This window comes from Danio rerio, chromosome 2, assembly GCF_049306965.1.
Source record: "Danio rerio strain Tuebingen ecotype United States chromosome 2, GRCz12tu, whole genome shotgun sequence".
Classification (NCBI taxonomy): Eukaryota; Metazoa; Chordata; class Actinopteri; order Cypriniformes; family Danionidae; genus Danio; species Danio rerio.
Genome location: NC_133177.1, coordinates 60,570,334 through 60,584,691, shown reverse-complemented (window position 1 = coordinate 60,584,691; position 14,358 = coordinate 60,570,334). Strand labels below are relative to the sequence as shown.

The 14,358-nt window shown below is 41.4% G+C and overlaps 1 protein-coding gene across 5 annotated transcripts; it reads right to left on the bottom strand.

The window, feature by feature from the left end:
- Nucleotides 1-419: 419 nt before the first annotated feature.
- On the bottom strand, nt 420-12,876 carry ftr35 (finTRIM family, member 35). 5 transcript variants are annotated; one of them, XR_012395240.1, is made up of 8 exons: nt 12,214-12,876; nt 7,150-7,245; nt 6,787-7,020; nt 6,542-6,701; nt 6,392-6,451; nt 4,337-5,102; nt 3,663-4,110; nt 420-686 (listed from the first exon to the last, which is right to left on the bottom strand). XR_012395240.1 is itself a non-coding variant. In XM_005163614.5 (6 exons), exons 1-6 carry the CDS (start codon nt 12,799-12,801, stop codon nt 4,564-4,566), a joined length of 1,677 nt encoding a protein of 558 aa, XP_005163671.1. In that variant the 5' UTR covers nt 12,802-12,876; the 3' UTR covers nt 420-4,563. The 5 variants fall into 5 exon arrangements, 1 of the variants encoding a protein (XP_005163671.1); XR_012395236.1 differs by having other exon boundaries at nt 3,663-5,102; XR_012395237.1 differs by having other exon boundaries at nt 420-683; nt 3,674-5,102.
- Between the last annotated feature and the right edge of the window lie 1,482 nt (nt 12,877-14,358).

Sequence of the window (14,358 nt, the reverse complement as noted above, 5' to 3'; positions counted from 1 at the left end):
ATAATAATAATCAAATCCTTCACTAATGATCAATAAAATGATTGTAGTGGCACATCTTTCATGCACATCCTTATGCACCACATTTTGCAGCTAATCCAACAACCAGAATTAAAAAAGCGCGAGTAAAACCGAATCTTCTTTTAAAAAGAGTTTACTGAAGATATGCAAACAAAATACAAAGGTACAATAAACTCGATCAGGCTCGGTCAAAAAACTGTTCTGCAATCTGACTTAAACAGACAAACTACTGTAGATTTGATGTTGGGTTCATATTTATGACAGAAAAAGCAAAAGTAATTATCAAAATAATCAAACATTTCAGAATCTTCAATCCTCAACAGCCTGAAATAAAGAAAATAAAGGAAAGAGACGCAACAGCTGCTTATTCATCATAAAAACACATTGAAACACTCAGAAAAGACGTTTAACAGTTCTTTATTAAACAAAACCATCACAATCTGCATTTATAAACACAAATACTCAGGCGAGGAAAGTTTATTAATATAGCACATTTCATACACAGTGGCAATTCAAAGTGCTTTACATAAACAAGAATAAAAGACACAAGTATAAGAAAATAAAAACAAATAATAAAACATAAAAACAGATATAAATGTGTTAAAAAAGGTTATAAAAGAATTTATAAAAGAATAATAAAGAAAAGAAAGACACAATAGAGTGGTCTGCTGGACGCAGCACAGTGCTCATTCAGTAAAGGCACAGCTAAACAGATGTGTTCAGTCTTGATGTGAATGTGCTGAATGTTGGAGCACATCTGATCATTTCTGGAAGCTGATTCCAGCAGCAGGGGGCGCTGTTAGTAGCTGAAGGCAGATTCACCCTGCTCTGACTGAACTCTTGGAGTTTCTAGTTTATATGACCTTAAAGATCTGAGTGATCTGTTTGTATTCAGTCAGCATATCTGTCATGTATTGAGCTGCTAGGCCATTTAGTGATTTATAGACCAGTAATGATACTTTAAACTTTATTCTGAATGTAACTGGCAGCCAGTGTAAAGACCTGAGGACAGGTGTGATGTGCTCTGATTTCCTGCTTCTGGTCAGAATCCTGGCCGCAGCGTTCTGGATGAGCTGCAACTGTCTGACTGTCTTTATGGGAAGGTCAGTGAGGAGACCATTACAGTAATCTATTCTGCTGCTGATAAAAGCATGAATAATAATAATAATAATACATTTTATTTATACTGCGCTTTTCTAAGACCCAGAGCGCTACAACAACAGAGAAATCAAACATGCAATAAAATACAAAACATTAAAAAGTTCTAAAATATGAACAGAATAATGAAGAATGTAGAAATGCCGTAATACAGGGTGTCTGTTGAAGGGTGAGAGTATCAGCAGACCACAGGGAGTGAGGAGGTGTATACTGAGAGACAAAGTCACAGATATAGGAAGGAGCGGTACTTTGTAGGTCATTGCTAGGCGGTTGCTAAGGCGTTGTTAGGTTATTACTAAGGTATTGCTAGGCGGTTGCTAAGGTGTTTTTGGTCATTGCGGGCGGTTGCTAAGGTGTTGCTAGGGGTGTTCCGCGTAGTTTCTAAGCAGTTGCTAAGGCATTGCTAAGTGGTTGCTAAGGTGTTTCTAGGTGGTCACAGGTGTTTCTAGGTGGTCGCTAAGGTGTTGCAAGTCTATTCTGATTGGTTGCTAGGCGGTTGTTAAAGCAATGCTAGGTGATTGCTAAGGTGTTCTAGACAGTTGCTAGGGTGCTCTGAGTGGTTGCTAATGCGTTGCCAAGATGTTGCTAAAGTGTTGCTAGGCGGTTGCTATGGCGTAGCTTAGGTGTTGCTAGGCAATTGCTAAGGTGTTCTAGGTCGTTCTAAGTGGTTGAAATGCAGTTGAAAATTTCCGGAACAACTTTATCTGTAAATTCAAAACAGCGCTGTTCACACAGGCGAGGACGTTACGGAATATTTCCAGAATGGACCATTCACACATCCATTTCAAAATACCGGTAAATTCTGACATCATTAACCAGAAATGAGCTCTAAACGGCTGCGCTTGTGTTCGTAAACATTTGACTACATCACAAACTCTGTGGATGATCAGTGTTGTGAACAGCTTTGATGAAAATATATAGAGAAACACTTTTGCATGTCGAGATGTTCATGATATGTGTGTGTGCTGGCGCTCACCAGCTGCTTCACGGGCACACGCGTCAGAGCTTGAAGGTAAACAAACAGCGGCTTATCATGAGTATTTTAGTGATGTTTTTACACAGTTGGCATTAAGAAGAACATATAAACGTTATCTGACTAACATCCAGCAGCTAAATATGTCTGGAAAAATATTCACAGGCTTTTATTCTCATAAACCGAGCGGACGTGAATGCGTCTGACTGTTCTGATTGGCTAAAGCAGACGTCTCAGGTCAGCACGTTCTAGACGTGCACGCGCTCTTTCCGGCAATCTTCCCTCTGCTTTCACACAGCGCAGCATTCCAGCAAATTACAGATGTACAGTCTGTATGTGTGTGTGTGTGTGTGTGTGTGTGTGTGTTTGTGTGTGTGTGTGCTGTATATTGTCTATGTGAGTGTATTTTGCTCTGTCTGGAGTCTGCAGCTCAGCTTTTCCCTCATCATAACACACGTGCTGCTGCTGCTGCTGCTGATGTGACAGTAAAAGTGGTTTGATGTGAAGAAGCGCTCAATAGGGGACAGTCGACCTTAAGCCCTACACTGCTGCTCACAATCTGCATTATATTGGTGCAGGGCTCGAGGAATGGTTGCCATATATTGTAAAACTCATCAAGGTTTCCTATAAGCCCATAGCGGACTCTTTCCCTGTGTAATATTTGAGTGAGAGACGTCAACATTAATGAAGGAGAGCTGGAGATTTCCAAGACTTCCTGCCATTCTGTCAATTATTTATTATTTTATTATGATTGCTAAAACTGCTGTTTAATAACTGGAAAATAAAAATGTTTAAAGGTGCAGATTACAGCGTCATGTTAGGACAAGTTCAGTGCTTTGTGTAAATAGTTCTCATTAATTATTATCTCTATATCTGAGTGAATCATTATTGAGTTCATTGGTAGAATCTGATCATGAGTTCATACAGCGACACTCGCGCGCCCTCATGTGGCCAGAGAGGGAATGACACTGTAATCGCTGCACTGTAATGAAGGAGAGCTGGAGATGTTTATGGTGGAATTATGGCGGCTTGAGGAAGCAACAGACTGTTATACGACATAAACTTAATATTCCTCCATCTTCTTCTTCTGAGACTAATTTCTATCCGCTTGTTATGTGGTGACGTGTTTGTGACGTATGTAATACTGTTTCCGGGTCCAAGCCGCCATGAGTTGAGAAATTATTCATTTATGATCACTTTTTATTCATATCACACATTAAAGTTAATCTTATATAAAGTCATAGTGTACACAACAATCTCTGGGCTTGCTGCATAACAAATAGCAAAATTTTAACAAAAATGAATCACTTTCTGGCCATTGGAAAACAGGCATGGACTTATATATTGCGATCGTGATTTTTGAAAGCCTTAAATCGCTTTGTAAACGTTTATTATTACCATTTCATGAATCAACATACTAGCAATATGCTAATTCATACCAGCAACATGCTAATTCATACTAGCAACATGCTAATTCATACTTTAAACATACTAGCAACATGCTAATTCACACTATAAACATACCAGCAACATGCTAATTTATACTAGCAACATGCTAATTCATACTATAAACATACTAGCAACATGCCTAGTAACCACTCAGAACACCCTAGCAACACCTTAGCAACGACCCAGAACACCTTAGCAACCACCTAGTATTGCCTTAGCAACTGCCTAGCAATCACACTTAACATCCTAGCAACAAACCAGAACACCTTAGCAACCACCTATCAATACATTAGCAATTTCCTAACAACACCTTAGCAACTACTGAGCAACCACCAATCAACATCATAGCAACTGCCTAGCAAACCAATTACAACACCCCACTGCCTAGCAATCACACAAAACATCCTAGCAACGAACCAGAACCCCTTAGCAACCACTTACCAACACCTTAGCAATTGTCTAGCAATACCTTAGCAACTACCTAGCAATGCCTTAGCAACCACCAGCAACAACTTAGCAACTGCCTAGCAACCAATTAGAACAACCTAGCAACCACCTAGCAACAGCTTAGGAACTGCCTAGCAAACACTCACAACACCCTAGCAACTATCTAACAACAACTAAGAACACCATAGCAACTGCCTAGTAATGCCTTAGCAACTGCCTAGCAACCACACAGAACACCCTAGCAACAACTTAGCAACCACACAGTACACCTAAGCAACCACCGAGCAACACCTTAGCAACCTCCTAGCAAAACCTTAGCAACCAATTAGGACACCCTAGCAACCACCTAGCATCACCTTAGCAATGACCTAGAACACTTTAGCAACTGCTTAGCAAGCACCTAGCAATGCCTTAGTAACCGCCTAGCAACCAATCCAGAACCCCCTATCAACTGTCTAGCAGGAAACATGCCATTATAAACTAGAATGCAGTGATGACTGATTCAGACATCTTGAACTCTACACTGTCAGATCACAGAGCTTCAGTCTTGAAGAATAATAAACACAGAATCCAGGATAGAGTGTGTGTGTGAATGTGGTGTGGAGTGTGTGCATGAGGCTCATTGTTGTGTCAGAGACGCTGTAGAAGGACAGAGTTCCTGCACTGTGATCCACATACACTCCTATTCTAGAGGAGCTGACGGAGGGTTTAGGGAGTTTAGTCTTTATATTGTTATGCCTGAATGAGAAACTGTAATCAGAGCAGCACAAACTCCAGGACTGATCATTGTGTCCAAATCCACACTCATTACCCGAACCCTTCCTGCTGATACTCTTATATGACACTGATAAATACACACCATCACCGCTCCACTCCAGCTCCCAGTAAGAGCGTCCACACACACTCTCTCTACACAACACCTGACGCCAACCATCAAATCTGTCTGGATGATCAGGATACGGCTGGACTGAATCTTTATCCTCCACCGCTGTGTTTCCTTCAGACAGAACCAGATATTTATGCGCTGTGTTTGGATCCAAAGTGAACTGTTGAGAATCTGATGAAGATAAAAATCAGGAAAAATATCAATGAATTTCTGAGTGACAATAATGAAATCATGACTGTATTATTATTGATCTGTTTCAGTTCATCAGAATGTCTTTACTCTAATATTATTTGCACTTTTGCTGATTAAGAAACAAGAACTATGAATGTTTCAGTACATGTTCAACCCCAAACCAGAACACACTGGGACAGTATAGAAAAGGCGAATCAGGAAAGTGGAGATTTCTAAATGTTCTTTGACTTGTATTTCACTGCAGATGATAAAATAATCCTGATTTAATGTGTTCCTCATGACTTTTATTATTAATCACCAATTTCTGTTCCTGCAACACATTTAAATAAAGTTGTATCAGTAAAGCATTTATCAGTCTGTAATGTTGCCGTTCCTTTTCACAACACTTAAAGACGTTTAGAGACTGAAGACAGCAAGTGATGAAGAGTTTCAGGTGTCATTTTCCTCCTGCAAACAAATCTAAAGGTGTCTTAGGAAGGTTTCTACACAGAGTTGAATAAATGAGACTTTAACTAACCCAGTAAGATAAACTAGCTGTGTGATTATATCTAGAGCTGCTGATTCTGTAGAGTTCAGTGTGTTTAATGTAGATCAGGGTTGATTTGAGCAGTTCAGCACAGTTCAGTCTGATTGATGATATATGATAAGAATATATGGAAACGGCCACAAGAGCTCATTATAGGTGTTTCATTCTCAGTCAGCTCATTCAGGTTAATGGCTTTGAGCAAAACCCCGAAACCTCACACAACATCTCACTCATCAGAACGCTCTCGTCTCAGGAGCTCAGTGATATATTCCAGTGACATATGCTGGTTAATGCAAGTCCTGCAATCGTGATGATGAGCATTATAAGCGTGTGTGTTTTACTGTCTCCTGTTTACATGTGTGTGTGTGTGTGTGTGCTGTTTAGCCAGGTGAACATCACTACACGTGTTAAAGCTACTGTAGCAGCCCTTGGTGAGCGGAGTGAGGTGTGTAAGTTTTGTTTTGAAACTGTTAACTGAGCCAATTATTGTTTATCTGTGACTTTACACAGCTCATCTACTGTTCACTGTACACAAACGCCTGATCATGAACTGTAAAGGTGTCAGAGTTCATTATCAATCTGCTTTGTGCTGATTTGTGTGTTTACTTCTAGTTTTCACTGTTTCTGCTGGTTCCAGAATAAAACACATTACAGCCATCAGAGACTCTCTGCCTCATATGAAGGAATCCAACACAATATATAACTATAATCTTTAATGTTCAGTATGATCAGAGTCACTTACACTGGAGGAACTGCTCACGGGTCTGTGGTTCAGGAGCGGTAATGATGCTAATGCTGCTCACTGTGGAGACAAACAGATGATTTAATATTGTCACATAATACAAATGTGTTTAAACGTCATTAGATACATGTCTGAATATGTAAAGTTTACCTCGACTAGATATCATTTCTATCTCCTCAGTGCAGAACTGCTGCAGTTTGTCTCTCAGACGAGACACAGATTCAGCAAGTTGATCAAAAGCGAGCTGCGAGCTGCTAATAAAGCTGGATGAGTCTGTAGATCCAGGAGGGACAGAGAGAGACTGCAAACTCTACACAGACACAACAGAAACAGCAGCTGAAGACACACAAACACAATCTCTGCTCCACATGCTCTTCCACTGTCCTGTGTGTCACCTGGAGGAAATGGATGTGATCTTCTGTGTGTGAAAGCTGCTCCAGCTCAGCGTTTCTCCTCCTCAGATCATTGATCTCCTGCTCCAGTCGCTCCAGTCGTTCTTCAGCTCCACTCACTGCAGTCTTTTCTCCATCTCTGATCATCTGCGTGAGCTCCGAGCGGCTTCTCTCAATCCAGCAGATGAGCTGAGTGAAGATCCTCTCGGTGTGGTCCACTGCGGCCTGTGCAGAGCGCTGTCACACACACACACACACACACACACACACACACACACACACACACACACACACACACACACACACACACAGAAGCATTGGAGTGTGAAAGGTCTCTTCAGCTGCTGTTCTTCTGCTCAAACTCACCTTGTGAGACTCCACAGCCTCTCTCAGCTCCTCCAGCTCCTTCTGTCTCTCCTGGAGTCTCTGCTGGAATCTGCTCTGGGTTTCCCTCAGCCGACTCTGCAGGGTTTAAAGCAAAGTGGATTATTATATATAATTAGACAAATAATGAATGATGCAATCAAACTACCAACAGAGAAATATAAGATAGTTAATGTGTCGCTGTTAATTATCTCTAAATAAAGAGTCTGAGAGTAGTTTATTGTAATTTATGCATCAATTCTGTCATTAATGGTGCTTTAAGGAATTGTGTGGAGCTAAACATCTCTTGTAGCTTGATAGAAATCTGAAAGATCTCATATAAACTATTTTAAAAGTATAAATAATCTATTTAAAGTAGTTTAAGTGAGCAGTAATTACATTTTAGCACTTGGCTAATTCTGGTTTCTCTTCATTGCTAGCATGAATAAAACACTGTTTGCTAGAACGAGTGAAGGTAGTCGAGTCCTGTGTGTCTATAAGATGTTCTGAGCTAGAGATATTGAGCTTTTTAAATGGTTGCTAGGGTGGACTGTTTTGTTGCTAGGGAGTGATTTGGCATAGCAAGCTCTGTGTCTGTATGTCATTCAGATTTAAAGAAGTGCTTCAGGTCTGGATTGGTAGGCTGGTGTAAATGAATGGCTCTCCAGGGTGATGTTGAAAGAGTTCTTGATCATCTGAGTCCAAACAGCAACTCTCAGGTGTCTTCAATGCTGATCCACTGATATTCATATCATTCCTTCACAACGGATGTCTATGTCTATGCTAAAGCTAAAGAAAGCTAAAAGGTCAGTTTTATATTGCAGATGTTTGGACTCAGTAAAATGAGCAGAACCTCAACAACAGACTCTGATGCAGAGTTACGAGATCACAAATTCTGGTCCAGTGTTAAGTCAATGGCAGTTCTCCAGTCAGATTTCAGAAAACTACAAATCGAACGAGTCAGAAAAGAGATGACAACCTGAGTCATCATAGTGTGAAGGTGTGACGTGAGGTTGGTGTTTTCAGTGTTGCCAACTTTAAAATTGCTGTAAAATGGAGTTAGTGTAGATGCTCATTAGTTTTGAACTCAACATGTCTCAGTGGAAATTGTTCAGGCAGAAATACAGAAAGGAGTGGGAGTCTGTACCTGAGTTTAAAGGATGGCTGAAGCCAGTACCTGGGGATGACGGCCGAGCAAACTGCAGACTGCAGATCAGATATGCTTGCAGAAATGTATGACATTAGAAAACATTGTGCTACAGCAAAGCATATAAATAAATCAAAACCATTTAACCCTGCAAAGCAGTCTACATTACCACAGCTGGTTAGGAAAGTGGACAACTGCAAACGTGCAGAAGCTGCTGTGGCAATGGCCATCGAGGAACATTGTTCACTGCTAGCATGTGACCATTTAGGTACGGCTGTCAAAGCTGCCTTTTCAGATTCTGTGGCAGCAGCAAACCTCCACATGCATCACACCAAATGCTCAGAAATGATTACGGGAGTATTGGCTCCTTATTGTCTGAAAATGACTTCATCAGATGTGGGATGAGAAGTAAGATGTTAATAAGAACCTGTTTATTGTGCATCTGGATATAATGTTTTAATATAATATAATACACGGCGCCTCAGAGAGTAGAGACATGACGGGCTTACACTTGTCAGATACTACATGATGACATCACTGATATGCAAATTAGTGCAAGACGTCATCAAACAACATTTAGCTTCTTTTCAGGCAGGCTTTAGCTACTTTTCATTAGAAATAGTTGGAAACACGGGGGGTCTTAGCTTGAAAGTGGTTTTGGCTCAGAAGAAGATGAGACATAAGATAATGAGTGTTGCGTGTCGTGTGGTGAGGTTTGTGGCTGCTGAGGCACTGACTCTTTCAAAGTAAGATTTACTAACATATCCACTCAATATATTTGCCAAATACTGATTGTGTTTCATATATCATATCAGCATTACTTCTCTACATGTAGCAGGTACATATTGGGCCACGGAAGAATGAATAGCGATTAATTAGGCCTCCCAAAAAACATGGCGGAGGGGTGTCACTGACGAAAGTGAAGAGGGTTGAGGAGTCGCAGAAGAAAGTGAACAGGGGGCGGGGGAGGAGGGCGGTTCAGGAAGGGGATCGGTAAAATGAGGTGCCAGATCAGATTTCAGAGGTGCCAGATCCGAATCCGGTGTTCCAGCACAAATTAAGCCCTGCTCAAGAGCGCTTTATTTTTAGACTGCCCACTCCTGTTCAAATGACACCAGAGTTCCTGACCGCTACCGCATTTTATTTGTAAATTTATTCCTGTGCTGCAAGAAAACTGGTCGGGTGTGCGGGAATGCAGGCCTCTATCTTGTGGCGAGGCCTGCAGCACATCACAGACTACAAGAGCACCACAAATGTCACAATCAGTGCCTCAGAAAGCTTGCCTGACGACCTCAATACATTTTATGCCCGCTTTGAGTCCTCCAGCATCAACACAGAGCAGAGACACACACAAACACAAACTTCCCAACCTGCCCTCCTCCCTCCTGCAGTGACACCAGCTGCAGTACACAAAGCACTGAGAAAAATCAACCCCCGCAAAGCAGCCGGACCTGACAACATCCCGGGACAGGCCCTCAAGGCTTGTGCTTCAGAGCTGGTTGATGTTTTCACCTCCATCTTTAACCTTTCCCTTAGTCAAAGCTCTGTCCCAACTTGCTTCAAAACCACAACCATCGTCCCCCTTCCTTAAAAGAGCCCTCTGACCTGTCTGAATGATTACAGGCCAATAGCACTCATTCCAATCATTGCCAAATGTTTTGAGAGAGTGGTACTACCCCTCATTCAGAGCAGTATACCAGACACTTTGGACCCCCTGCAGTATGCATACCGGACCAATAGGTCCACCTCAGATGCCATTGCTGCTGCACTACATACTTCCATCTCTCACCTGGAAGATAAAGACACCTATATCAGGATGCTTTTTATCGATTACAGTTCCGCATTCAACACGGTTATCCCCCATAAACTCACCCACAAGCTGTCTGAACTCGGATTACACCCCACACTCTGTGACTGGCTCTTAGATTTCCTCACTGGCAGACCGCAATCTGTCAGGATTGGAAATAAAAGCTCAAGCACCATCCTCACCAACATCGGCACCCCGCAGGGATGTGTTTTAAGCCCCATCCTCTACACTTTATTCACACATGACTGTGTCGCATCTCACAAGAACAACACCATCATTAAGTTTGCGGATGACACTGCAGTGATAGGCTGTATCACTGGGGGAGATGAGGCAGCTTATAGGAAGGAGGTGGCCAGTCTAGTGACATGGTGTGAGAACAACAACCTCACCCTCAACACAGACAAGACCAAGGAGATGATAGTGGACATGAGGAAGGAAAGGAGAACTCATCAGCCACTGTTTATTCGCAAACTTGAAGTGGAAAGAGTGAGCAGTTTTAAATACCTGGGGGTCCACGTCAGTGAGGACCTCACCTGGACACTGAACACCACCCAGCTGGTCAAGAAAGCACAACAGCGGCTGTACTTCTTAAGGAAGCTAAGGAAACTCGGTTTGTCATCTAAGATCCTCAGCAACTTTTACAGCTGTGTGGTTGAGAGCATCCTGACCAACTGCATTACTGTATGGTATGGAAACGCTACTGAATAGGACCGCAAACGTCTGCAGAGAGTGGTGAGGACTGCAGAGAAGATCATTAGGTCCCCACTGCCTTCTCTGCAGACTATCTACCATCACAGAGTCCACAAGAGAACTGCCTCCATCCTGAAAGACCCCACTCATCCACAACACGGATTATTCACACTCCTACCCTCAGGGCGGAGGTATAGGAGTGTGAGATGCAGGACTGCCAGACTCAAGAACTCTTTCTTCCCATCAGCCATCAGACTTCTAAACAGATAACCAACGCACATAACAGTTTTTTTTTCTGCTCAGTACAACACTACATACTCCATCCCATTTTGCACTATTTTATTCTTTATTCTTTTTTTGCACATAATCCAATTGCACTAGGCACTTTTTGCATAATAAGCACAATAAAAAAAAAACACTGTACACTGTTTACATCTGTTTCATTACTCAAATCAGGTTTACATATTGTTTACTTTCATAGATATTTATATACTTACATTTTACAATCAATCTTCAGTCACTTCTGTGTATATATGTGTATTTATGTGTATGTTGTGTATGATGTGTATGTTGTGTGTATGACTTCATTGTGGACGGCAAAGTAAGAATCTCATTGTACAGGGAGACGTGTTTCCTTACTGTGCACATGACAATAAACAGTTGAATTGAATTGAATTGAATATCTTAAGCTTTACAGATAAAAAACACAACTGAAACCAGGAAAGAAGTTGCAGCAGCGTGAAACAAGTTGAGAAATAAGATTCTCTGGTCTGATGAGAGCACAATAGAACTTTTTGGCCTTATTTCTAAGCAATATGTGTGGAGAAAACCCGGCACTGCTCATCATCACCTGTCCAATACAGACCCAACAGTGAAGCATGATGGTGGCAGCATCATGCTGTGGGGGTTTTTTTCAGCTGCAGGGACAGAACGACAATGCAATCAAGGGAAAGATGAAAGATGGACAAATGCAGAGATATCCTGGACTAAAACCTCCTCCAGAGCGCTCAGGACCTCATACTGGGCCGAAGGTTTACCATCCAACAAGACAATGACCCTAAGCACACAGCTAAAATAATGAAGGAGTGGCTTCACAACAACTCTGTGACTGTTCTTGAATGGTCCAGACAGAGCCCTAACCTAAACCCTAAAAATGGCTGACCACCAATGTTTCCCATCCAACCTGACAGAACTGGAGAGGATAATCACATATATATATATATAATTGCCTGCATCACTCAGTCCGACAGTTTTAGTTTCATTCACATAACTGTGGCTTTCAGACTGGTTTATCTGGATCAGGAGCGTTACGCAATTAAAGGTAAACAGCACAGGGCTGTGGCCATTCTGGAAATGAGACTGACAGCCAGATATGTTAGAAGGGACATTTATTATTAATTATTGAGAATAAGTGTGTTCTTACCTCTTGTTCAGTCCTCTCTGCTGCAGCTGAAACAGTGTCATGGTGTTTGTGTTGATCCAGCAAACACAGATAACAAATACAGCAGTGATCAGTGCGGCAGAAGATCTCCAGGGGTTTCTCATGTTGAGGACAGATCATCTCCTGCAGTTTATGAGTGGCTTCAGTCACTTTGTGTCGATTTCCTGGGTGAATTTCTTGATGGCGCTGAAAATGAGTGTGACAGTAAGAGTTCAGACACACCAGACAGGACTTGACGGCTCTGTTTTTGGCTCCAGTACAGACGTCACACTCCACATCTCCAGATGCAGCGGGACTCTGAGCAGGACCAGCAGCTTGTAGTTTGCTCTTCTGCAGTTTCTCCAGCACTTCAGCCAGCATGGTGTTTTTAGCTAAAGCGGGTCTGGGGCTGAAGGTCTGTCTGCACTGAGGGCAGCTGTAGACTCTCTTCTGATCCTCCTGATTCCAGCAGTCTGTGATGCAGCTCATACAGTAATTGTGTCCACAGGGAATGGAGACTGGATCCTTCAGGAGATCCAGACACACCGAACAGCTGAAATGATGAGCCAAAGAAAGACTGGATTCTGCCATTTTACTGCTCACACACACAGACAGACAGAGACACCGACACAACACACCCAACACCGACTATTACTTTCGGTTTTTGAGTTAACTTTCGATTCCTCTCAGCTCTGACACTTCCTGTGTGCGTCATATAATAAACTCTGCCACTAGAGGACAGTCTAATGCAGAAATAAACCCACAACAGGTCAATAAATAAGTAGCTTATATCATTTTTAAATGTCTTGTAATTCTCTTATGAATTTTAGATGATCATTTTCTGCCATTTAAATTAAACAATTCATTGATATATGCAGATTATTTAATAAGGAAATTCTAGTGCAACTTTATTTAGTAAGTAATGAAGAATTGATGGACTTGGCAACATGCAAACTCATGTGACAGGAGACCAATCAAAGGCGTGTTTCTGCTTGAAGCGGCGCTGCGCAAACCGATTGGTGGAGAATGACATCAAAGCACCGCCAGAGGTTCTATTAGAATGTGGAGCATTCGGCAATCTGATAGGTGTAGCGGTGCTGTGATGTCACACACAGAATCACACCTACACAACAGTGTTCCCGCCCTGCACCGCGTGCTGAGTTGATGCTCTTCAGCATTTTAGCAAGAGAAGTTTAGAGAGAATTACAGTAAGTGTGTTTCATCACTTCCTCCAAACTGCTGACATTTTACCATCAGGACAAATAAGAGTTGAAATGTTGAACCCAAAATGACCAGAAACATGTTTGAGACTATTGAACAGTCTGTGGTTGTGTTGATGTTGCTGTTTTGGTTGTGATTGGAGTTATTTTCTGTGTAATCAGTATATTTTAACCGAATGTTTTGTCCTTTCACTGATAAAACAGATGCAAATAAGCCTAAAGGTCAGCTTTGTGCCAGTGTGAATACAGACAGAGGATCAGCAAATAAATGGAGAACATTAAAATCAGAACTGCACAGGGTTTCCTCTTTAGTCAGATGTAATTCTAGTTGCTGAAAGAGTTTTTAATGAAAGTCATTTAGTTTTCAAAGCTGAACTAGTGAATAGTGAATCATCATAAAGGTTAAAGTCACAAACAAAACACATGAAAACAGTCAAATCCTGTTTATTGTAATGGTGGTCAGGGTGGGCTTCCATCTCTGTGTTCATCAGAATTGATCTGTTCAGAATCTCACAACAACAACATGTTTTATTTCCACATGAGCTGTATAAATGACATGATAAGAGAATATGAATATCTCTGCAATAACAGCTAATGCCGGCTCCAGAAAGTGCAGTGAAATGGATGATTTGATGCTGAATAAATGTGCTATATCTATAATTGTTTGATGTGTTGTCAATTGTTCTGTTGTGTTTCAGTATTGACCATTTCTGCTGGATAAAACAGATAAACAGATTCCTCTGCATTAAACTGATCAGCTTAATGAAGGAAATGTGAGTATAGTTTATTTATTATAATTATAATATTATACGTTTTAGTGAGAGAAGTCAAAATTAATGAATGAGTGGTGGAGATTTTCAAGGCTTCCTGCCATTTTGTTAATTATTTATTATTTTAAAACTAAAACTGCTGTTTAATAATTGGAAAA